The sequence below is a fragment of the Phragmites australis genome, chromosome 13, assembly GCF_958298935.1.
Source record: "Phragmites australis chromosome 13, lpPhrAust1.1, whole genome shotgun sequence".
In the NCBI taxonomy this organism is placed as follows: Eukaryota; Viridiplantae; Streptophyta; class Magnoliopsida; order Poales; family Poaceae; genus Phragmites; species Phragmites australis.
This window is the reverse complement of record NC_084933.1, coordinates 22,016,033-22,039,108: the sequence shown is the minus strand read 5'-3', so window position 1 is coordinate 22,039,108 and position 23,076 is coordinate 22,016,033. Positions and strand designations below refer to the sequence as shown.

At 43.6% G+C, this 23,076-nt stretch overlaps 3 protein-coding genes and 2 long non-coding RNA genes across 9 annotated transcripts; 3 read left to right on the top strand and 2 right to left on the bottom strand.

Moving 5' to 3' along the window:
• Positions 1–1,007: 1,007 nt before the first annotated feature.
• On the bottom strand, positions 1,008–2,619 carry LOC133888583 (uncharacterized). Its single transcript, XR_009903806.1, has 3 exons — positions 1,856–2,619; positions 1,281–1,322; positions 1,008–1,184 (listed from the first exon to the last, which is right to left on the bottom strand). It is a non-coding gene; the product is annotated as an uncharacterized LOC133888583 (long non-coding RNA).
• A 379-nt stretch (positions 2,620–2,998) lies between these two features.
• Positions 2,999–9,043, top strand: LOC133888581 (very-long-chain aldehyde decarbonylase GL1-7-like). The gene is made up of 10 exons (XM_062328881.1): positions 2,999–3,184; positions 4,237–4,460; positions 4,591–4,823; positions 6,311–6,530; positions 6,667–7,048; positions 7,123–7,230; positions 7,522–7,722; positions 7,817–7,915; positions 8,200–8,370; positions 8,518–9,043. Exons 1-10 carry the CDS (start codon positions 2,999–3,001, stop codon positions 8,677–8,679), a joined length of 1,986 nt encoding a protein of 661 aa, XP_062184865.1. The 3' UTR covers positions 8,680–9,043.
• LOC133888582 (uncharacterized) lies at positions 3,147–9,741 on the bottom strand. Its single transcript, XR_009903805.1, has 5 exons — positions 9,267–9,741; positions 8,314–8,363; positions 4,579–4,821; positions 4,240–4,457; positions 3,147–4,152 (listed from the first exon to the last, which is right to left on the bottom strand). It is a non-coding gene; the product is annotated as an uncharacterized LOC133888582 (long non-coding RNA).
• Positions 9,742–11,597: 1,856 nt separating this feature from the next.
• On the top strand, positions 11,598–14,322 carry LOC133887709 (uncharacterized). Its single transcript, XM_062327678.1, has 5 exons — positions 11,598–11,743; positions 11,841–12,115; positions 12,456–12,683; positions 12,768–13,773; positions 13,850–14,322. Exons 1-5 carry the CDS (start codon positions 11,639–11,641, stop codon positions 13,922–13,924), a joined length of 1,689 nt encoding a protein of 562 aa, XP_062183662.1. The 5' UTR covers positions 11,598–11,638; the 3' UTR covers positions 13,925–14,322.
• A 659-nt stretch (positions 14,323–14,981) lies between these two features.
• On the top strand, positions 14,982–21,299 carry LOC133887959 (uncharacterized). 5 transcript variants are annotated; one of them, XM_062328002.1, is made up of 10 exons: positions 14,982–15,288; positions 15,996–16,191; positions 16,966–18,131; positions 18,520–19,105; positions 19,199–19,285; positions 19,611–19,715; positions 20,338–20,393; positions 20,684–20,783; positions 20,880–20,981; positions 21,064–21,299. In XM_062328002.1, exons 3-10 carry the CDS (start codon positions 17,017–17,019, stop codon positions 21,124–21,126), a joined length of 2,214 nt encoding a protein of 737 aa, XP_062183986.1. In that variant the 5' UTR covers positions 14,982–15,288; positions 15,996–16,191; positions 16,966–17,016; the 3' UTR covers positions 21,127–21,299. The 5 variants fall into 5 exon arrangements, 4 of the variants coding, with proteins under 4 accessions (XP_062183986.1, XP_062183985.1, XP_062183987.1 ...); XM_062328001.1 differs by lacking the exon at positions 15,996–16,191; XM_062328003.1 differs by lacking the exon at positions 15,996–16,191 and having other exon boundaries at positions 16,929–18,131.
• Positions 21,300–23,076: the final 1,777 nt, after the last annotated feature.

Here is a 23,076-nt window from a genome sequence, read left to right as displayed (position 1 = left end):
AATTGGAAATGGTGTAAAGGCCGATTTTTGGAATTCAAGTTGGCTTTATGGACAAGCTCCAAAAAATATTGCGCCTCTGATCTTTCATAAATCGAAGAGAAAAAACTTTAAGGTCAAGCAAGGGCTCCGTGAATATCAGTGGCTCTCATACATCGGGGAAATCTCAACAGAGGAGGAGCTATCTCAGATTGCATCCTTATGGGGTCAGATTGCACATATACAACTTGTGGAGGATCAACCGGATTCAATATCCTGGCGATGGACCGAGAATGGTCAGTACACTGCCAATAGTGCCTATAAGATCCAATTCCAAGGGACTTTAACGAAACGTGATATGTCTGCTGTTTGGAAAGCAAAAGCACAACCGAAATGCAAAACCTTTGCATGGATCATGCTGCAACACAAGATTTTAACTGCGGACAATCTAGCAAAGCGAGGATGGACCCATGACCAATCATGTCATCTATGCGATCAAGAACACGAAACTTCCACACACCTCTGCAAGGATTGTGTTTTCACACGCGAGGTGTGGCACCATCTGTCAGGCTGGCTTCACCTTTCTAACCTCCCACCTTTTGAGCATTTTCGATCCCCATATGGTTGGTGGCGTGCGGCTTTGAGAAAGATAGACAAGCTGCTGAGATACCAGTTCAGTGGTCTTGTGCTCGTTTTCTGGTGGAATATTTGGAAAGAGAGGAATGCAAGGGTTTTCCGAGCAACGAGCAAAACAGCATTTGAGGTGGCGGATTCCATTAAGGAAGAAGCAGTTCTCTATTGCTCTGCGCACACTTTAGGGGTTAGGAGCATGCTTTGAGTTCTTTGTTGCTTTAAGCAGTGGTTTTCCCTTTAGTTGGCTGTTGCGTGGTTGTTTTTAGTTTCCTTTTGCCGGAACTGGTCCTTCTTTTTTCTGGTACTAAGTTGTCTCGCTTTTCCTTTGTAAACCTTCTTTTACTCCTAGTCTAATAAAATCGGCAGACCTCCTGCCGTCCTTTCTAAAAAAAAAAAGTATTGAAGTATATCACTCACCTGGGAAATTAGTTCGTCCTCCCATTTCCGGTTGCTGCGCTTGGACACTTCCAAAAATCGCGAAAAATTGTGTACATGTACATCTTGTTGATGCACAGTGGTGAAGCTTGGGCCGAATGTCAGCCGTGGCCAGTGAAGCTAACTGAGCCGCAGGGGTGCTGAACTCAAGGAAATTGATGGATTAGACTCAAAATGAACTACAAAATACAAAAAAAAAAAAAAAAACTGTTGGACTAGGGGAGGCCATGGCCCACCTTAGTCACAAAAGAGCTCCGCCCCTGTTGATGCATGTACCTCTGCAAAAATTTAGTACAAAAATATGCACACTTGTTTACTATGAGAAAACTTGGTACAAAATATGTACGCACGTGTACTGTATGAAAAGACAACATATTTTTTAACCAAAATTTGCCAAGGTACAAACATCTACAAGATGTACATGTAAACATTTTTTTCGCGATTTTTTGGTAGTGTATGTGTGGAACCAGAAAGGGGAGGACAAGATTCGGGTTAGCACGCAGCTGGATTCGCTTATTGTCGTTGTTGCAAAAGGAGGCGGTGAGGAAGTGAATGAAGTGGACGGCAATATCTAGGAGACAGCTGTCACGGAGATATTCGTTAAATATGGGTGGATGTTTACTAATAGACTTCGTGCTTGAATTTTTTCCATCATGTTTAAGTTTGATGAACATTTGCTATTTGTTGGTATTTCCTTTACAACTTTGTAATAATGAATGGTTGAGTGCATACCTTATGCAGAGACTAGAATAAATACATCCTTTATTAAAAAAAGCTATTTGTGTGTAGAGTGTTGAAGTATATCACTCACCTTTGCTAAGTAGTTAAGCTTTTGGATAAACTCCTTGATGCACAGGACCCAGTACAAACTTTATCACGGTTTGACCTGTCATTTTCTTAGAAGTGTCTGAATGCCTTGCTCCATAAGTTTGATCTGTCCATTGACTGTAAGTTTGTGTACTTCCTTTTTTTATGGTCGTAAGTTTCTGCACTTGGACTTGACTGATCGCCTTGGTTGCAGTTAGCATGGTGCTCGTATTTTCTATTCTCTGATTCACGACTGGTTCTCGTCTTCTCTGTTCTTATTACGTAGTAGGGAAAGGGACAGCATGAACCGAATGACAGAGACGGAAGCCTTCGCCAACCAGACGGGTCACCAGTGAGCAATCTTATTTCGTGTGGTCAGAATACCGTACAGGTATGACTGCACATGTATGACGTATCACAAACTTGTACTACTGATGTATTCCAAAATGTGGTCAAATGCGACTTTGCAAAGGCTATGACCAGGCGCCGTAGACTTGTAGCACAATATAGTTGGATAACTCAAATGTTTTCCTTGTTGATATGCTTGTCTGCTAGAGCTTCTCTTCAAATGTAACACCAGGGACTAGAGAAGTAGAGAGATTAGCGAAGAAACAAAGGCAATGGCAATCATAGTTGGATGTCTCTCACGTTTTCCTTAGTCTCCATGCTGTTTCTCTTGCCTTTTGTTCAATATACTAGTCATCATGTGCGTGGAATCAAGTTGGCAGCTGCCATAAAGCATCGAAATAAATAGAACAGTAAACTGAAAAAAAACACATTTCTCTTTTCTAATCTTACTTCAAAACTGTTGGATCTTCTAGATGGATGGTTGGGATTCTTGGTAATGGTACATACAAAACTCATCCTTTTATAGCATAGATAGACTATCTAGAATTCTAGTAGATATTTTTCTTTTCGGGTCTAATAGATATTTTATGTCAACCTAACTGAATTTCAAGTTGTATGTATTAAAACTTTTTGTAACTAAGTCCTTTTCAGTGACATCACAGTAGTTTTACAAGGTAATTGACACCAAACGAAAAGGTAAGATAAGAGTCTTAGGGGGGTATTTCTGGTTCTTTACAAGGTAATTGACACAAAAAAGGAAGACAACAGTGTTAGGGTGCTTTTGAAAATACCCTTACTTATGGGGTGTTTTTCGCAATGTCCAACTGTCCATGCATATAAAATGCGAGGGGAGCTTAAAGCGCTTACCAAGTTAGCAGAGCTAGCTGTTTCTCAGGAAGAAAAAGGAAGGGTATCATCCATCACCATGGCAACACGGCCGGGACCTTTCACCGAATGGCCATGGCAATGGATGGGCAACTTCAAGGTAACCAAAGTTGCCAACATATCTATGCTGTTTCCTTCCCACTGTTTTTCATTTCAGATATCTGACTTTCGGGTTTATTAATTGGAGGGAGGTAGTGTTTTTGTTCTTAAGCTAATGACATGGTCACAATGATCAAGAAACCAAGTGAAGAGAATAATTAATGAGGAATAAACTATTTGATGATTGCTAGACTAATATGATCGAGCAGTTGAGCTATGAGGTTGAGGTTCTGTGTCATAGTATTAAAGTAGAGCTAGGAATGGAAGGTGTGCACTGTCAATTTGATAGTGTTGCAAAAGATGAAAATCACAGTGAACAATCAACCTCATATGGTCCAACCATTCTAACATGATATTGGTGGCATAGTTGCATGACAGAGATTTTGCAATTTGTTGAGTTTCTTCCTGTGGCATGAGAGTTGTGACATGGTTTCTTTGAGATTAGGTGATTTAGGTTTCTTAGCTTTCTTTTTCACAGCATGGCCGGATTAGTTGCATGAACACGAGTCTTTTTTCAAGCATCCAACATAAAGTGGCTCCAAAAAAACGATGCAAGTTCAACATGATGCTGATCAAGCCCTAACTATTCTTTTGGCATGAGAGTACCAGGTCATGATTGACAATTTTCATTGTGGATAACAATCCGAGTATAAAATAACATGCACCACTACTGTCCAATTAATGTGGGGGCAGCAAAATAAATTCTCTGTTGATGTTTCAGGCTCTTTGGACCTTGGCTGAAAATAAATGCTCAGCTGGAGTCATCATATCCTAAAGATTTTATCTACTTGTGTACTGAACTTTTGCTAAATTTAGTTAGCTCACATCGGCCTGATGAAGTCATGAACCTTTTACTGTATCAAATCTGAATCACTGGCATTCATGGACTGCATGCAAAAATTGCATATAGCCAATCGCACTGACATGCAGCCTTCAAGCCACACCAATAACTTCAGAAGGAACAATGATCTGGAAACACATTTTACAGACAAGTCATTCATTTAATCTACTCCTATCTTCAGTACCTGATCCAACGTTTATGTTCATGTACAGTACCTGGTCCTGGCACCTGCGGTGCTGCACACTGCCCACAGGGTGGCGACCAAAGGGTGGGCAGACCTCGATCCAGCATACGTCACCATGTTACCAGCCCTGCTGCTGAGGATGATCCACAACCAAATCTGGATCAGCTTGTCTCGCTATCAGACCGCTCGCAGGAAGAACTTGATCGTAGACCGTAGTATTGATTTCGAGCAGGTGGACCGGGAGAGGTCCTGGTAAGTAGCATCAACAATTGTTTGTCAGTTGTCACACAAGCACATATTTGATTACCAAGATTTTGTTGCATTGGCTAACCTAACTACACGGCATGCACATCTGTTAAGCGGTCCTTACCATTCTGTACAGGGATGACCAGATCATCTTCAATGGACTCGAGTTCTATCTGGCCTATGCACTCATCCCAAATGTCAGGCTCCTTCCGGTCTGGAGAACTGATGGGGCTATCATCACCGTGCTGCTCCACATGGCGCCTGTTGAGTTCCTCTACTACTGGTTCCATAGGGCCCTGCACCACCATTTCCTCTACTCTCGCTACCACTCTCACCACCACGCCTCCATCGTCACAGAACCGATAACCTGTAAGTAACAGCAAATCAGCAATCACAACCTCAGTTAACACAACGACTTTGTCGAATTATACTCTAAAACGTAGAAACAGTGGATCCTGCAAGAACTAAATTATTACTTTGGGTGGCACTGCTCATGGAACCCAAGAGATTCAAATATGAATAAAGAATGATCACATGAAACAAGGCACACTGTATTGATTGCTTCCTGAAAGCACAATAAATTTTCAGGAACATTTTCCCAGATCTATGATGTTAATGCTATTGCCAACCGTCATCAAGTTTGTTGATGTCTAAATAGTAAGGCAACCATTTTCCCCCAATACATATTCTCAAGAGTCAAACGCCAGAACCACTAGATAACTGCCAAACGAGAGCATCTCTATACATATCAAGGGCTAAAAAAAATGGCTGAAACCAGGACCAGCCATCTCACATTTCCTGCAAATGATGAATGAAAGCACACAAGGTTACCACAACAAGACAGTTAGCACAGTATCGATCAACTTCAGTAAACATGCATTTACAGATGGGTGGAAAGTAGAAACATGTTAAAAGAGAGCCGTTTCTTGTGTAATATAGGGGTTTGGTTCATCAACAAAGAAGGTATGTACTGAACTCTATTATAGAAGTGCTTATGCTTTGATCCCTTTGTACCACTGGAACTATTCCTGAACCTAGCACAGAGTGATTGTACTAGTGTTTCAGGTTTTAGAAGGGTAAGGAGCCTTTCGTTTATGTAAAGCAATTAATGTTTCCTCAAGTTAGTTTACCATCAGTTTCTTTGTACAAGTAGTGACTCAGAGGGTAAACTCACAAAAGATAAAACTTGTCATCGCACTAGCGCATTTAATACGGGTGTAACATGGGCGTTTTTGCCTACCTACTCACAACATCAGTTGAATTCACGAGGGGACAATTTGATACCCTGAGCATAATAATTAAGAAAAGCAGAGGTGCATGAAAAGAAAAGAAAAGTATGAAACGGATAGTTCTCTGAAACTGTAAAAGTACGGTCATGACAAGATGAGTAAAGCAGTTGGTCCTTCTGTCCTCCGACAGCCAATCTACTTCATTTTTTCTGATATGCGCATTTAACAAGGGTGTAGTAGGAAGAGTCAAATTAACATGGGCGTTTTTTCCTACCTACTCACAACATCAGTCAAATTCACGAGGGAACAATTTGGTACCCTGAGCATAAGAATTAAGAAAAGCAGAGGTGCATGAAAAGAAAAGAAAAGTATGAAACTACACGAATAGTTCTTTGAAATTGTAAAAGTACGGTCATGACAAGATGAGTAAAGCAATTGGTCCTTCTGTCCTTCCGACAGTCAATCTACTTCAAATTTTCTTATATTACACTTGCAATGCTGCAATAAATCAGTAAATGCTCTCACACATAATGTAAATTTGTTAACAGAAGGCTTGGTGATGCAATATTTATACAGTTAATGCAAATTTGTTCTTCATTCTAATGCCATTTACCATATGATTTGCAGCTGTCATCCATCCATTCGCTGAACATGTGGTTTATTTCATGTTATTCTCAATCCCTACGTTAACACCCATTTTTATGGGCTGTGGCTCTGTTCTGGGTGTTGTCTTGTATATTGCATACATTGACTTCATGAATAATATGGGGCACTGCAATTTTGAGCTGATGCCAAAGTGGATCTTCCAGGTCTTCCCTCCTCTGAAGTATCTCATGTATACTCCATCGTAAGTATATATATTATCCCCTCATCCAAACACCCCCTTAGTCCACAGTGATAGCTAACCAGTACATAAAAAGATCCAAAGCATTAGTCATAACTTAACCAAACCGCAAACTATCAACTGTTGTTTTGTCCCACAGGTTTCACTCTCTCCATCATACCCAGTTCCGCACAAACTACTCATTGTTCATGCCATTCTACGACTACATGTATAACACCATGGACAAGTCAAGTGACGAGCTGTACGAGAGATCACTGAAAGGAAGAGATGAAACACCCGATCTTGTTCACCTGACACATATGACCACCTTGCAATCGACTTATCATCTAAGGATTGGGATAGCCTCCATAGCCTCTAAACCATCTGACGACCCTGTATGGTATAGCTGGATGATATGGCCCGTGGCGTGGCTGTCGATGGTACTGGCATGGGTTTATGGATCCTCTGCATTTGTCATTGAGAGACTCCAAATGAAGAAGTTCAAGATGCAGACATGGGCAATACCAAGATACAACTTCCAAGTACTGGATGTTTTGTGCTTTATGATCTATGCCCTTAATAGTTTGCAAACTACTAACAATTTCCTTTCATGCAGTATGGCTTGAATTGGGAAAGAGAATCCATCAACAACTTGATCGAAAAGGCAATATTAGATGCTGATGAAAAGGGGGTCAAAGTGCTCAGTCTAGGACTGTTAAACCAGGCATGATAATAATGCAATGCTTGCCTTGTATATTTATAGGTTTTGTATATACTTTCTATTGTGACAATAGAAATGTACTAAAGCATATAAGCAAAACACATCTAGGAATAAATTTCCTGTTTCTCTGGAACTAACAGGATTTTAAATCAGAGCATTGCACAAGTTGGTGCTCAAGGCACACAAGCTACTCAAGCAAAAGAAGTTCAAATGAATTGTTTATGTTGCTTTCGTCCAAAGTTAAAAAAAAATGTTCAGTTGGTGACGAGTCTAACAGATTATTTGGTTGTCCAGGCAAAACCACTCAATAGAAGCGGTGAAATATTTACACAAAAATATCCGAAAATAAGAGTTCGACTTGTTGATGGAAGTGGCTTAGCAACTGCAGTTGTGCTCAAGAGCATCCCTTTAGGTACAAAGCAAGTTTTTCTTTGTGGAAGTACTTCCAAGGTAGCCTGCGCAATAGCTATAGCCTTATGCGAGAAAGGCATCCAGGTACATCTGTCAGTCTGCCACTCTATTAGTCTAATATTCTTACAATATGATCTTTCAACTTTCCAAAGCATTTCACTAACACAATTCTGTGCAGGTAATTATGAATCAAAAGAAGGAATATGTCACGCTCAAGTCACGACTTCCAGAGAGTAGAACTGTCTACCTGAAATTCTCCAATAGAAACATGCCTCAGGTAAATGTCATCTAATAAAGAGATGGAAAAAAATCATCAAGAAGTGCCTTAGAGTGAGTACATTGTAAGGGGTCTCACTAGTTAGAATCATTAATGCATTATGCTACTCATGCCACAGCCTAAATCTGTATCATTATAGTGTAAGAAGATTTTGACAATACATCTAATACAAAATTACAAGAAAATTACTACGGAAAATACTTATAATTAGAATATAAAATAATTAAAGGAACAAACATTCCAGCAAACACAACATTCTATTGACTGAACTTCCATTGTGACAGATCTGGATAGGAGATAACATAGATGATAAACAGCAAGAGAGGGCACCACAAGGAACAACATTTATTCCTACGTCACAGTTTCCGCTCAAGAAGATTCGCAAGGACTGCACTTACTTGAGTACTCCCGCAATGAAGATCCCAGAGACAATGGAGAACGTTCACACCTGTGAGGTAATAATAATAGGTATCATTACCTTTTCATGTGAAATTTGAGCTACGAGAAAATGGGATCACATTATGCACATACAACTACTCAAAGCCTAACATAGATAATACAATCTACACCAGCATGCATGACACAACTGGCTGTATACGCAGAATTGGCTGCCAAGACGGGTCATGAGTGCTTGGCGCATTGCTGGAATACTGCATGCTCTGGAAGGTTGGGACATGCACGAGTGCGGAGATGATATGATGGACATCGAGAAGACTTGGTCGGCAGCTATTAAGCATGGATTTGTTCCTCTGACGAAAGGTTGATTCTTCTGAATCCTGGCAGACACCTCTAAATGCTGGAGGTTATTCAACTATGAGGCAGAGTCAAGTTTCAGCATTAAGGGGTGTCAGATATGTTGGCCTTGCTAGCCTCAATATCAAGCAGAGTTTGCATTGTAATGTCCTAAAGGGAAGAATAAATTAAGGGATTGGAAACTCCAAACTCATATCAATAGCTAAGTACTCGGTTGTATGGATGCAATCTATGTATCATGAACTTTTACGCAGTGTCAAGGTTCACTAGGAAAGTGTCAATCATGTATCAGTGGTCTTCAAACGCAAAAATGAATCAAACTATGTACTGGCTGCGAAAGATTGAAATATTACTTCAAGCCCACTTGCACAACAATTCATGCTAAGCTTGGCACTAAAATCCACTGTAATGAATCAAAAGGATGTTTGGATACCTCAAGTGACACGCTAAAAGAGTACCTAATTTGCTACCAGACACCAGATACAAGTTGTTAACCAAAAATGTTGTGTAGGCATCAGAACTAAAACTTTCGAGGTCTATGCGTGCCAAACTCGCCCAAACAGTTCGTTTTTGAGAACCAGCAAAATGGGGAGATTACCTGGGCCAGCAATGTCGCGCGAAGAAATCACCGCCTCACCGGTAGCTCGGGCCCTGCCTGATTGGGTGGGTCTGCACAAGCTATCGCGACGAGATGAGGGCAAGGAAGCGGGATTGGTGAGCCCGCAACAGGTCGCCCCCAACCTCCCGTAGATGGCCGGTGGCGATTTGCCCGATTTCTGCGCTGGGACGCCGGGGCATGACGAGCGGAGGGGTGGCGACGCGCGAAGTGAGCCGACGAGGCGGGGTCTGGTCGGTCGACGGTGTGGGGCGCGGTGGCGCTGGCGCCTGGTAGTGCTGGCCGTGTGTTGGCGTCGGCGTCGCGGGCGCGTGAACCAGTCGGACCCGCGACCGGCATGTGGGTCCCGGTCCTGGTACGGGCCGGGCGAGAGGGCTGGTGCGGGTGCCCGAAGCACAAGCACAAGCACCGGACTCTCGTCGGCGCGTTGGTCCACGCCCAAACTTTCAAGCCGAAAATTCGGTTTACCCAAAATCGGGCCCACCACCCACCGCAATTCAAACATGAGAATATGAGATCGATCAGTGCGTGCACCACCTCCGGTCCGTCAACGGGCTTCAGCGAGACTGGATGGCAAATTCGAGTCGAGCGAGTCTGAGTTATCAATCGAGTCTAAGGCCCGTTTGGTAGAGCTCTGGGAGCTGATTTCGCTCCGGGATCACTCTCAGCGTTGCTAAACGGGCTGATCAGGGAGTGATTCTGTTCGGGAATCACTTCCCGTTTTATATAGCGAGGTGGGAGCTGAAAAAACTAGCTTCTATCTGATTCCTAACCGATTCTTCTCGATTTCAACACAATATCCTCTCAGTAATCACTTCCACTACTAACATACCAAACAATTTTATAAACAGAATCACTTCCACCACAGAATCACTCCCACTCTACTTTCACCACAGAATCACTCTCACCACAGAATCAGAGCTCTACCAAACAGCCTCTAACAATAAATTTTAGCTTAGTTGGATTGAAGCTCGACTCAGTTCGAATAGACTCATTAATAATTAAAATTTATAAATTTTCTTCTCTATTCTCAATCACATGTATAAATTATTAAATAGAATAAAATACTCACGAGCTTCAAACTAAACTCGAGTTTGACTCGTTTAGGCTCATGAGCTTTAAATCAAACTCGAGCTCATCTAGAATCTTGGAGACTTGGACGAGCCGATCTTGAATGGAGCGTTTTAACGAGGAATTCGACTAACTCATCCTCCTTTGTCTTATCATTATTTTGAGCAAATATTACAAAACTATATATTTTTTAATTTAATTATTATAAAACTATATTTTTCCTTTCCATTTCAGAAAACTACACTCATTTTGTATCGTTTTATCATAAAAATATATTTCTTTTAGTTTAACTATCACAAAACCATACATTTTCCCTCCTATTTTACAAAACCACATTCATTTTGCACAACTTTATCATAAAAGTATACGTCTTTTGGTTTACCTATCACAAAACTGCACGTTTACCCTACTATTTCACAAAACCACATTTATTTTGCACAACTTTATCATAAAAGTATTTCTTTTGGTTTAACTATCACAAAACTAACCCAAAACTACATTTCTGTTAATATAAACGAATCTAACAAGATAGACTCACACGTCATACTTACAGGTTTTAGCTCTCACCGTTTACTAATGTGGCCGACTACATCATGTCACAATTGCCTACTAAGTTAGCAGATTTCTACATGACTTTTGGATTCTTTCTCTTAGAAGCTATCGATCTGACGTGAGTTGAATTTTTAGGCGTGAAAAAATGGTGCCAGTGAGGATTGGTGTGACACCATTTGGGTGGCTAAATCAATTGCTCCTGGAATGTTGATGTCTAAATGGTGCCACATCAACCCCTATCAGTGTCAAATTTTCACATTTAGAAATTTAACCCGTGTCAGATCGGTAGCTTTTAATAGAATGAGCCTAAATACCACGTATAATTTGCTAACTTGGTAGGAGAATTATGATATAATATAATAACAGAAGTGTAGTTTTGTGATAAAGTAATACAAATTAAGTGTAATTTTGTGAGATAAGAGAGAAAAAATATAGTTTTGTAATAGTTAAACTAAAAGAAGTGTAATTTGTGATAAAGTGATATAAATTAAGTGTGGTTTTATGAAATAAGAGATACAAAATATATTTTTATAAGAATTAGATAAAAATGTAGTTTTACGATATTCACTCTATTATTTTTAACAGCGCCCGCGCCCCTGGCCTCCACGCCAACGGTCGGATCCCCTACGAATCCAAAGACAAACGAATCCAACGACGATAAAACACCCCCAAAAATCCCAAAAAGTTCAAACCAAACCGCACCGAATCCTCCTGCGCGCATCTCCGGATCCATGGGCTGCTTCCTCACCTGCTTCGGCGGCGACGGCGACCGGCGGCGTCGCCGCCGGAAGTTGCGGAGGCAGTCTCCGGCGAGGTCCCCGCCGCGACCGAATCATGTGAGAGTTTTGGTTTGAGGATCCGTTTTCTGCGCTGTGGCCGTTGCGCGCTGTGGCGGCGGCGGGTTCCTGATAGGGTTTGGGGTTTGTCGCGCAGGTTGCCGGGGTCCATGAGGCGTCGGTGGTGGTGAAGAAGGCGTCGCCGCCGTTGCACGGGGCGAAGCCTTCGACGCCGCTGTCGGCGGGTGTGGTGGTGGAGGAGGTGTCGCCGCCGCCGTTGCACGAGGGGAAGGTTTCGATGCAGCTGTCGGCTGATGTGGTGGTGAAGGAGACGCTGCCGTCGTTGCACGAGGCGAAGGCTTCGATGCCGCCGTCGTTTGTGGAGGTCGTGGGTGAGGTGGTCGCCGATGCATGCCCCGGCAAGGAGCTCAGGTGCGTGTACCCTCCATTGCTTCCTCTTTGCGCGTGTGCTCTCGTGGTTGTGTGTATTCGCGCTCGCTCATGCGAGTGCAATGGATGTGAATCTGGGAGGGAGCGAGCTGCGGCTCGGGTGTTTGATTAAATGTCGCCGTGAAGCACTAGAACAGTGCTATTCATAAATTCCTGGGTTCAAACCTCACGCTATCGGCGGTCGCTGGCTCGCTGCTGCCCATAGGTGCCAATTGGCAACCAACTCCCTGTCCACAGATGTTATGACCTTATGCTCGCGATTCAGGATTTTTGCTGTAGTCTGCTTTTACTGCCGTGTTTCTTATCGTGGGTTCGTTCACAGGAATCAGAGTGAGCAGAAGGCGTCACCTGTGCGCTCTTTGCCGCTGGAGAAGCAAATCGCACCACCACTCTCCCCGGTTAAATGTTCTCCTGTGGTGTCAGCAGCTGTTTCCGCACCTGATTCAGTGGAATGTTCACCTGTGGTGGCAGCGGCTGTTTTCACACCTGATTCAGTGAAATGTTCTCCTGCTGCGGCAGCAGCTGTTTCCACTTCTGATTCAGAGCTCAGGTAGATGAATGAACTGCTGTATTCTTCTATGAACTGTGATGCAGTTTGTGTGCCTGTTAATAAACCATCTTTCATGATGTGTAGGGAGGTGAATGAGCATGGAAGTCGCAGCAGTGGCAAGAAGAAAGTTACATTCGACATGCATGCCACAACATATGAAAATGCAGCATTGCCTGATCAAGATGACGAACCACCTGAGGATATAGATGATGAAGATGAAAAACAGGCACATAAGACTGTGGTGCTCCCAGAGAATCATCGGTACCGGAATTGCTCAGACAGCGATGACGATGTGGAAGATGAGTACGCTGAGGATGATGTATATGGTGATGACAGTGACGAAGAGGAGGAGGATTTTGTGGACTGCAAGATTGATTTATTGGATGAGGAGGAAATGGGCACTGAAGAAAACAAGCAGGAGTCTCATGAGTCTCTATTCTCACTGTCAATGTCTAATGATCAGCAGAACGACCAAGAAGTTATCAGTCCTGCACCCAAGAGCAGTGGTGGCTCTGTAGAGGAAGAAAGCCCTCTAATTCGGAGAAACAATCCCCGTGATAGAAGTCAGTATGTTCGTCCTGTGCTAAACCCAGTTCAGAATTTGTCGCAGTGGAAGGAGGTTAAGAGCCTTAAGACCCAAGCAGTGCCAGATAAAAAATTGGACAAGGAGAATGTAAACTCAGTGCTAGATGTCGGTGCAAGCCCTGGCTCTAAGTTATCAAGCCAGACAAAGATAAGCCCTTGCAACACTAGCAAGAGGGGAGTTTCTGTTGACGCAAGCCTCTCTACCTGGTTGGTTTCTTCTGAAAACTCAACAGTGGACAAGGTGCAAAGTAAATCTCCCTGTTCCGTCTCCTCAGTAAGCCGAGAGGAAAGACCTGTCTTGGGTGCTCTAACTGTTGATGACCTTAAGCAATCATCAGCTGCATCATCTCCACGAAGGTCTCCAAGCCATAACCGTGAGGGGGCACCGATGTTGGGTACAGTAGGAAGTTACTGGAGTTGCACAATGCAGGATAATGGGTACTGTTCGTCTAGATCTGATTCAGGAACTAATGGAATCCCCAATACAACAAGCAAGTACAGAGAGGTACACTAAACTTGATAAGTCATACATTTCCTCGGACATTTTAATGATGTACTTATCTTTTAGTGGATCATTGCAGGACAAAAGGGTGAACTGGCCATCGACTCCCTTCAATGTTAAGCTGGATAGAGCTCTGAAGAAAACTTCTGCATGAGTTGTCGCTATTCATTCAAGCCTTAGAGAGATCGAGTCTTCGTTGAATGTGTGGTTCCAAGAAATTTCCCGCTCTAAGCACTGCTTCGCCAATACGCTCTTTATTCCTCTTTGTTTATCCTTGTATTTTTCGTGTGCGAATGTTGCTGAATTTTATGTACATTGGAGTGCTGCCCATGCTGCCGGATACAGAAGTGCTGGAAACTTGGGCTTGTTTGCGTCTGTATATTGCAAATGATTGTAACTTGTGTGACAAAAAAAATAGTATTTAGGTTTTGACCATCTTTTTTGTGATGGTGCTGAATGTGCATTTGGACACATTCTCTACCTATCTGCAATTGTACTTCGGTTGAAAATCTGAACTCTACAAAACATTTTTAATTTTTATTTTGGAGCCAGTGATGATGACTCATCGTGAGAGCTTTTTTGAATACACCCTGTTTGCCAGGGGCAACTGGTGTGTGCCCCTTGACGATGTACCTCGTGAAAATCCATGCAACTCATTCGTGTAAATGGTGAAACTCCGTGTTGTCTGATGTCTACTTGTCTTCACGTATACTCTCGGCTGCATTTTTCATTTCTTTTTTCTTTGAACCGAGCTGCGTTTTTCTGATGCTGTGCAGTGATTTTGGCTGATCTGACTCTATATCAGTAAGCCCAATGCCTGTATATGCATGAGCACGCTACTTGTAGGGGGTGCAAATTTGTGAACATAAGGTACCCATCGATTTTTTTTAGTTTAACTAATAATATTAATTTTCTAAAAAAATGCTAGGTCGGTGGGTACTTTTAAGCTAATTAATTCGCACCCCTACGCGCTTGGTACACGCATGTACGGGCAAAAATGGCTAGCATTTTGTTTTGTTTTTTTGGAGAGGAGCAAAATGGCTAAGCCGGTAGTGCAAAAAAGAAAGAAAAGAAATGGGAAAGAGAGTCGCCTCCATTGGGGGCTGGGCCACGGGCCCACGGCCCAAACGTAGGCCTGGTTGGGCCCGGCCTTCAGCACCAGCACGTCTCCTCCTCCTCCTCCCCCTCCCTCACGTGCACCTGACCACGCGTCGAAACCGTCGCGTGCCACAACCGGATCACCACCAGAGCCCACCGATTCCCTTACCACGATGCGGCAGGGGAAAGGCCAACCAGACGAGAGACCGATTGCCTTGTAGAGTAGTAGATTTCAAACTCAAACCGAACACCAGAGAGAGAGAGAGAGAGAGAGAGAGGTAAATCCGAGAGAGACGTTGGGAGCATGCGGCGATTGCGAGCGCCGCCCCCCTGATCCGGAACTCTACCCCCGGATTGCCCCAGCCCAGATTCGCACGATCTGTGTTCGTGTGTTTCACCATCGGATTGGGGGAAATCAAGGTAATCCTTGTTGTCGTCGGATGATTGCGTTCTAGGGTTCCTTGCTAGCTCTAGACATCTCGATGGGTTTCGAACGGCGAGACCGTCTCGATGCGCTAGTTTCCTTTAGGGTTTTGCTGATAATTTAGTCTAAATTCCATTCGTTTTGAGTTGGGCGACTACATTTCGTGTTCCTACCTATCGCGCCCGCCGCCACCTCGTCCTCCACACCGATGCCGCCCTCCATCACGGCTTGGCGCTCCTTCCCCTCCGCCCCGGCGCCGCGATTCTTCTTCTCCACCATGGTGCAGCGTCCTCCCTCGTCGGCAGCGCCCCTTCTACCGGCGGCGTCGCCGAACCTCAACCTCATCCTCTTGCGCTGGTGACAGGCGGCGCCTGACCTGCACCGGCCTGGCACTGCCGTCTCATTGATCTCGCTGTAGAGGGGGATAATGAGGTGAGGCCGAAACTCCCAAATTGCATGGATAACCCTAAATGGCTAAATTCGGATTGCAGCCCGCTACACCCTAACCCTTAACGAAGGAGAAAAAAAACGCTACATGATTGTATTGTTTCGGATTTGACGTGTTTGTTTTCCCCAGATGGCACTTGTCTTTTCAAGTTAAAAACTGTTGATTCACACCAATGGGAAGATTGTGAATTTCACAAGCTTGAAGTTCATAGTAGAAAGTGTCAGTTACTTCAAGTTGAAAGCTATTTTTTGTCAGTGGTGGCAGCGGGTAGGCTGGTGGCGAGGTGGCTGCAGGTGGTGGTGGACCGGTAGAGCGCAAATCCTCTGCTAATGGAGAGCGCTGTGGCCTGCTGGGGAGCAGATCAGTGTGCCCCGCCTCGCAAGGTTGTGGGCACCCGCTAAATAGGAAACCTCAGTATAAGGGTACAGTATTTTAGTGTGTGTAACAGCTGGTACGTGTGATTTACTTGGACAATTTCATTTTTTTTAATTTGATCTGGTGAGATAGCAATTGGTGGCCAGTGTAATATTACATATTTGATATTATAACACCATTTATGCAGACGTGTGAAATATAGATATTGTTCTGTTCTGAGTTGAACTAATTACAGTTCTTAATGGTAGTGGTACAACATAGTGGCTGATTTGGGGAAACTTGATAGATGAGGTGTGCTGTTTTCATATTTTTTTTCAAATCCAATTGGATCCGATCCATTGGGTCCAGTCCAACTGTTGCTGATCCCCTCCTCCACATATACTTATTCCTTTCCCAATCCCCTCCAATATAATCATGCCTGCTGACCCTTCCATATGAAAAGCGCCTCCGATGGTTGCACCATTTCTGGGTCTACCCACTGCAACCTTCCCTTTTATCCTCCGCTGTCTCCTACTTTTCCCATTCTCAACCACTGGTGACTACCACGATGCTGCCTCGACGTCCTTGGTGTCAGTTCCATGTCATCGCAATCATAGTCCCTCCCCTGCATGTAAGAAACATGTATTTTGTTTTCAGATTTTCTCGACATGTAACAGCCAAAGCAGTACGTCCTACTTTAAGATCCCCAACCAAATTTTCTCTCCTTTTTCTTTCTTCTTGTTAGTTTCTATTTTTCTTCTTTTAAAAGATATTGTTCTCATAATAATGTAGCAACGCTTGTTTTGCGATCTAGTGCTTCATTTTGTTTTGCAGTAAGCGTTGGACAAACTGTTGAATCTTATGTTGGCAGGTAAAGGTGAAGGGGCAAGTTTTCTGAAACTGAATAACTTGGGAGGGATATATGTCTGACATGAATTCTGATCATGTTCTTGAGGTTCCTGACACTCCTGACCGAGTACAGCAGTCAACACGCCCTGAATCAAGCTTTGTTCCCAGGAGGGACATTACAGTGACGGCTGCTAATCCATCTCCACGTCACAGATTTATATTTAAAACAAGACATAATTCCACGCATGGTCCATCAAGTCAAGGCGACGCTTGTAGTGTACGACCTGCACCTTCAGATACTGACCATATATTCAGACAAGCTGAAGTGGCACGGATTCTGGCATTATCAGAAGATCTTGAAGCGAAATTGTCCTCACAAACATTCAACAGGACTACAGGTACATCCCTTGAGAATGAAAAGAGGGCTGAAAAACGTGGCTTGGATCAGAGAAGCGGCATTTTGAACCACATAAGTTGTAGTGACACTGGAGGAAGGAGCCCTAGCTGCCAAATTAGAGATGGGGAGGTTAGTCAGCGAGATGCAAATCATCGGAATGCGAACTTCCTTGGTGTGAAATCAGGTATTCCTACTATCCCAGTGGGAAAACCACAAAACAGAACAGGTACTAGCACCACTAATAGGCTGAAGGTTGTAGCAGACGCTGATGTTTGTTCAGGATCGGGTTCCAGGGATGTCAAAGGGGAAGTGATCGCTAACAAGGCCATCACAGGACCCTCTAGGCCTCCATGTGTTGTTCCTCAAAGGCATGTGGGTCAAAAAAAGCTGGTCCGCAATGGTTGCATTTCTCCCTCTAACATAGCCAAAAGAAGTGTAAAAGTTGGTGAAAAGAGGGAAATGTGCTCTCTAAGTGGAGTTTTACACCATCCACATCCTCAGCTTGATGTTTTTGGCAAAGACGACGTGATTGATCTCACTGATAATTCACCAACAACAAGGCAAGGAAGTGCAGTAAACAATAGATTGATCTCTGCAAACAGTATGGACACAAGAGTGGCCAAAAAGTTGAGAACTGACAGAGCTGGAGAGATTTTGATTCCACCGCCGGAATATCATGCAAACAGCAGCAATAGTTATGGAGTTAGTTTATCACATCGCAACAACAAAGGAAAAGAAATTAGCCATGATATCTTGGACAGTAAGTGTATTGGAGAGGCTAATACGCGGAGGTATGTCCTCCTCCTATCCGTTCTCATAGCTGTCATCAACTCTTGTTTTTCTAATGATGTGAATTCATATATGTTATAGCTAGTTTCTGTACTTATATGAGCTCGAAGTATGGGGGGATTTTCTTTTCGTCCGAAACGCAGCAATAGGGCTTATGTGATAAATCATTGATTGAATTAAACTTAATAGAAATGTAGTACATTTGGCTCAATGGAGTACATTGAACCCCAACCGATTGATTTGAAAGTCAACTTTATTGTCCAATCCACTTAGTTCAGCAAGATACCTTTCATTGATATGAAACGAATCCTTTATTTTTCTTTTTTTCATTATGTTGTTGGACAGTCAATATGTTATGTAGTTTGAACTTCGGTACTTCTGCTATCGCAGGGTTTGTCTAAGTGCTGCAGGAACTTCTCCTGTGGTAAACAACAACAGCTCTGGTATAAATCCTGAGCAAGGTTGGAGAACAACACATAATCACACAAGTAAAATACCCATTTCATTAATGGGTAAGTCGACCAGTAGTTGCGGACAGGAATCAGGATCTTCCGAACCATCTGATCAAGATCCTGGATCTGCAGGAGGCAATAAGAACTCTATTAGTGGAGCACCCACAGCACGGGCTCAAAGTTTGGGAAATAAAACAATAAGGATTGGTAGAGGAAGGAGGAAACATGCCTCAAGCTCTTTTCATCCTGGTGAAAGCTCTAGTGCTCTTAATGAACCTAGAGGTTCGTTTCTTGCATCATCAACAACAACAGCTGGCAGAAATCACACCACTCATCGACATGATATTCCTGTTATAACCATCGATGACATATTCCCTGAAGTTAGACCTAGTTCGAGTGGATACAGTAATGAAACCTCTTTTGATCCTACCATACAAGCACAGTTAGAGTCTGATGAGTTACTGGCTTGCCAACTTCAGGAGCAGTTTTACAATGAATCTCCTCATGTTGTCCCTACAGAAGAGGTAATTTCTGATCATCTCTCTTTAAGTAATGCATTCAACTTCATGAAGATCATATGAATATTACAGTCAAATTCTTGATTTTCCATAAAGCAGATTGATGCAGTCATAGCAATGTCACTTCAATACGAAGAAGGTGCACATCGGACATCTAGAGCTGTTAGGCGATCTCGATACAATACTGTGAGAGCACTTAACTCATTACTGATGTTTTACCTAGCTCATATATGACCAGTATCTCCGCTAGCTTTGCTAGCAAACTATATGATGCCACAATTGCTGAATATGAAGTTAGAGGGTTTTCTTTTTTCATAAACATGAGAAATATGCTGTCAGAAATCTTGTAGTTTGTGTATGCTTAGGTGACAGTTCACGCTGTCCATAACAGATCAAATGACATTGTTTAGTACCGATTAACTTGTAGAGAGCAAAGTGTTCTTTATGACAAAGATCCTCTGCTGTGTTGTCTGTCTATTAAAATTGACATGTTTTATCCTTCTTTGCTTAGAGAGGTGCCCAGGCATCCGGTCCAAATGCTTCTCAGAATGCTGTTGAGAGGGCAAACAATATGATTTCCCGTCTGCAGAATGCTGCCTCAATAACTTTGGGATTGGTATTGCTTTTTATCATGCCCTTTTAATTCTTTTACCCATAAACATTAGTATATGTCGCTTCTGTAAATGAAAATATTTTGGTTTGAAAATACAAACTGACATATTATTTAGGTTCCATGCCATTCAAATCAACTCAGTATCACAGCTTGAACTGTTTTAGAATGTCCAAATATCACAAGATGACTATACTGCTTGTTTCTAGGTCTTCATTTGTATTACTAGATTATTATTAGATATACATTGAATTTGGTTGGATAAATATTTGGAGCACTTGAATAATAATGTCCATCCACATCCAACAGAAGTACTGAAGATTTCTTTTGTGTTGAAGAAACATTCTTACAGTTTTTAGTTGGAGATTGATACCTTGGCTTCTATTTCAACTTTTCTGATAGATGCTTTGGACTTTTAAGATTTATCAAATTGGTTGCATTTCACCCATTTCCAGTTTGGAGTACTGAATCACCTCTTCTATATCTCCTCCTGTACCACTGGGGTGTTTTCAGCTGATCTTTGAACTCAACCGTGTAGTATGATAGCCTTCATTGACTTTACTGTTCTTATTGCTTTACTGAAACGTTCCTCAAAGATTATTAACAGTTTCTACTTCACAATTTTCAGGGAGCTGTTTTTGCCAGATATCCTGGTACTCCACACATTCAACCGAACATTGATTTGTAAGTGGTCGTTCTCCTGTTTGACTGGCCTTCATTTTACCTGATTAACGTGAGAACTCAAAACAGTTTTACATGTATGATTCATTTAGCTATTTCTCTGAGTGAAAATTTACATATAGACTTCTGTTATATACTTTAGCAGCTTCGTTGTTATGCATCTGTCGTTTATTCATTTTTCCCCCCTCTTGCTGGGCTACTTTCTTATCTGCAATTATGCTGATTTTAACAACTTCCAATTGAACAAAGCCCTATGAATTTTCGAATATGTGCTGAAGGAGTTCTTGTTGCAGAAATGACTACGATGCACTCCTTGCACTAGATGAAAATAACTACCAGCACACTGGTGCTTCAGAAAGTCAGATCAATAATTTGCCACAGTCAGTAGTTCAGGTAAAAATTTCTTTCAATACTTGTGAGGTGGTATATGTTCTCTTTCCGTTTTGGTTTGAAAAATCATAACTAGTTTTCTGTGGCTCTCCGTTTTAGCAGTCGAATAGCATCGAAGAGCCCTGTGCAGTCTGCCTTGAAAATCCCTCTGTTGGAGATACTATCCGCCATTTGCCATGCTTTCACAAGTTCCATAAAGAGGTATGCAGTCTGACTGATATATTTCGTTAGTCTTCACAGAACTCTGTTGCATATCTGATGTCAACTTGTTTGCACGTTGCAGTGTATCGACGAGTGGCTGAGAAGAAAGAAACTATGTCCAATCTGCAAGTCTGGGATTAGATAAGAAACTCTGAAACTATGTCCAATCTGCAGTGTATCTTCATTCGCAGTTTTGTAGCGACGAGATGCTTTGTGGGCTTAGCCGCACCATTCTATTGGCATGATGGGCATAGCTAATTAGATGCTTGTGATATGTGTTGCGTGGTTTAATTATAAAGTGCGGTTCTTCCTCATGTGTGAATCACTGACCTTAAGATGTGATCCTAAAGATACTATGGTGCGAACGGGGTTGCTGGGGAAGTGAACCTTGCTGAGATTAGGACGGCTTTCCGCGTTTGTGGGGGAAGATCGGAACCAAGTGAGGTGAATTGAAGCATCAGTAATTAGCAGTGGATTTGATATAGGGCTGTGTCAAGCTCGAGCTCGACGCACACTCCAGCCGAGCTCGAGGGAGCCTGAGATGCCAGCTTGGAGACAAGCTCGAGCTCGGCTCGACCACAGTTCGAAAAGGCTCGAACTCGGCTTGGCGGCGAGGAGGGCGAGTTTGCTGTTCAAAGGCTCAACGGAGCAGCGGCGAGGAGCCGACTGGGGTTGGAGCTTCCGTTCCACATCCCTAGCTCTCCAACATAGACCGTATCGCGGGGAAACGTTTCTAAAAAATGAAAAGAAAAAAAGCAAGGCCTAGAAGTGGAGCGACGAGAGAAACGGGAAGGTCGTTGTGGCCTTGTGCAGTTGTGCATGGAGATCCAGTCCAGGGCTTCTAGGCGATGTATTGATTGTCTTGCGAGTTACGAACTCGCTGGGAAGAACAACAGGTAAGAAGTAAGGATGAAGGAATTTAATATTCGAAGGGCCTTGAGGACTTTGGCTGGGATTGGTAGGAGCCATAGGAACTTCATCACGTGTAGCCATGTAGGCATGTAGAGGTGTCAGGTTGTGTGATGGGATTGTGGCGTGTATGCTTTTATTCGGGACTCAACCTTGTGCGGTGGTCTGGGAATAGGGAAATTGGATGGAGGAAAATGCTAGGTTCAGTGGGAGAAATCATGAGTTGTAGGTACATGTAATATCCTGCTGGCAATAGTAGTGGTGTTAGCCATGTGGTTCAGTGCTATGTGTATTAGTCATGCATCACATGTGGGCTGGGCTAGAAGAAGAGTGCTACATGTGATATTAGAGCATCAATCTTTATTGCACGTATGTATGTGCATGTGGATCAGTTTGTGGCATGGCTGTCGGTGAATCAGGATTCAGGGTCCCCGAATTTTGAGGTCATGCCAGCAGTCCGCCACGTGGCGCCCTCCCGCGGGGTTATCTCCGCGAGGTAAAAAAGACTAAGTTCCGGGAGAGGGCACTCGGGGCCACAAGCAGTGGTCCCCGAGTAACCGGGTTCCTCGATGATCTGCGAAGACTAAGTGACCGGAAAGAAAGTGCTCGGAGAGGTGAACAGTGACCCCCGAGCACCCAGGTCCCCCGACGACCAGGAGAACTGAGTACCGGGAGGGGTGTGCCTGGGGCTGCAAGCAGTGCCCCCCCGGGCACCCGAGTACCCCGAGGACCCAAGGAAGGTAGTTCCGGGAGAGAGTGCTCGGGGCTGCGAGCAGCGGCCCCCGAGCACTCGGTTCCCCAAGGATCCGTACAGTCAAGCCCGGGAGAGAGTGCTCGGGCCATGAACAGTGGCCCCCAAGCACTCGGTTCCCCGAGGACCAAGAAAGGGCGTTTTCGGGAGAGAGTGCTCGGGGAGGTGAACAGTGACCCCCGAGCACTCGGTTCCCCGACGACCCAGGAAGCCCCCCGTCAGTGGCCCCCACAGGGGTCCAGCGATGAGGTGTCAGCCAGTGAAAGGCCCGATGCTGCATTTAAGAGCGTGCGTGGCCTGTCACCTCCAACTGCTCCCGCCACGCTCGGTGTCAGTCCCTGCCATACTCTGGCAGAAGGGCGTGGGGACATTTAATGCACGGGTCCCATCCCGTGCCATCCGGCGCGCCTCGGGATAGCATCGCGAGGCCCGAGG

What these genes read in the sequence shown, in the direction of transcription:
- LOC133888581 (XM_062328881.1), top strand. Translation starts at nt 2,999, where the DNA reads ATGGGGTGTTTTTCGCAATGTCCAACTGTCCATGCATATAAAATGCGA. An exon ending in AATGGATGGGCAACTTCAAG is followed by an intron (nt 3,185 to 4,236) that starts GTAACCAAAGTT and finishes GTTCATGTACAG; the next exon opens with TACCTGGTCCTGGCACCTGC. An exon ending in AGAACGTTCACACCTGTGAG is followed by an intron (nt 8,371 to 8,517) that starts GTAATAATAATA and finishes CTGTATACGCAG; the next exon opens with AATTGGCTGCCAAGACGGGT.
- LOC133887709 (XM_062327678.1), top strand. Translation starts at nt 11,639, where the DNA reads ATGGGCTGCTTCCTCACCTGCTTCGGCGGCGACGGCGACCGGCGGCGT. An exon ending in CCCCGCCGCGACCGAATCAT is followed by an intron (nt 11,744 to 11,840) that starts GTGAGAGTTTTG and finishes TTTGTCGCGCAG; the next exon opens with GTTGCCGGGGTCCATGAGGC. An exon ending in CAACAAGCAAGTACAGAGAG is followed by an intron (nt 13,774 to 13,849) that starts GTACACTAAACT and finishes GGATCATTGCAG; the next exon opens with GACAAAAGGGTGAACTGGCC.
- LOC133887959 (XM_062328001.1), top strand. Translation starts at nt 17,017, where the DNA reads ATGTCTGACATGAATTCTGATCATGTTCTTGAGGTTCCTGACACTCCT. An exon ending in GGAGAGGCTAATACGCGGAG is followed by an intron (nt 18,132 to 18,519) that starts GTATGTCCTCCT and finishes CTGCTATCGCAG; the next exon opens with GGTTTGTCTAAGTGCTGCAG. An exon ending in TGCCACAGTCAGTAGTTCAG is followed by an intron (nt 20,784 to 20,879) that starts GTAAAAATTTCT and finishes TCTCCGTTTTAG; the next exon opens with CAGTCGAATAGCATCGAAGA.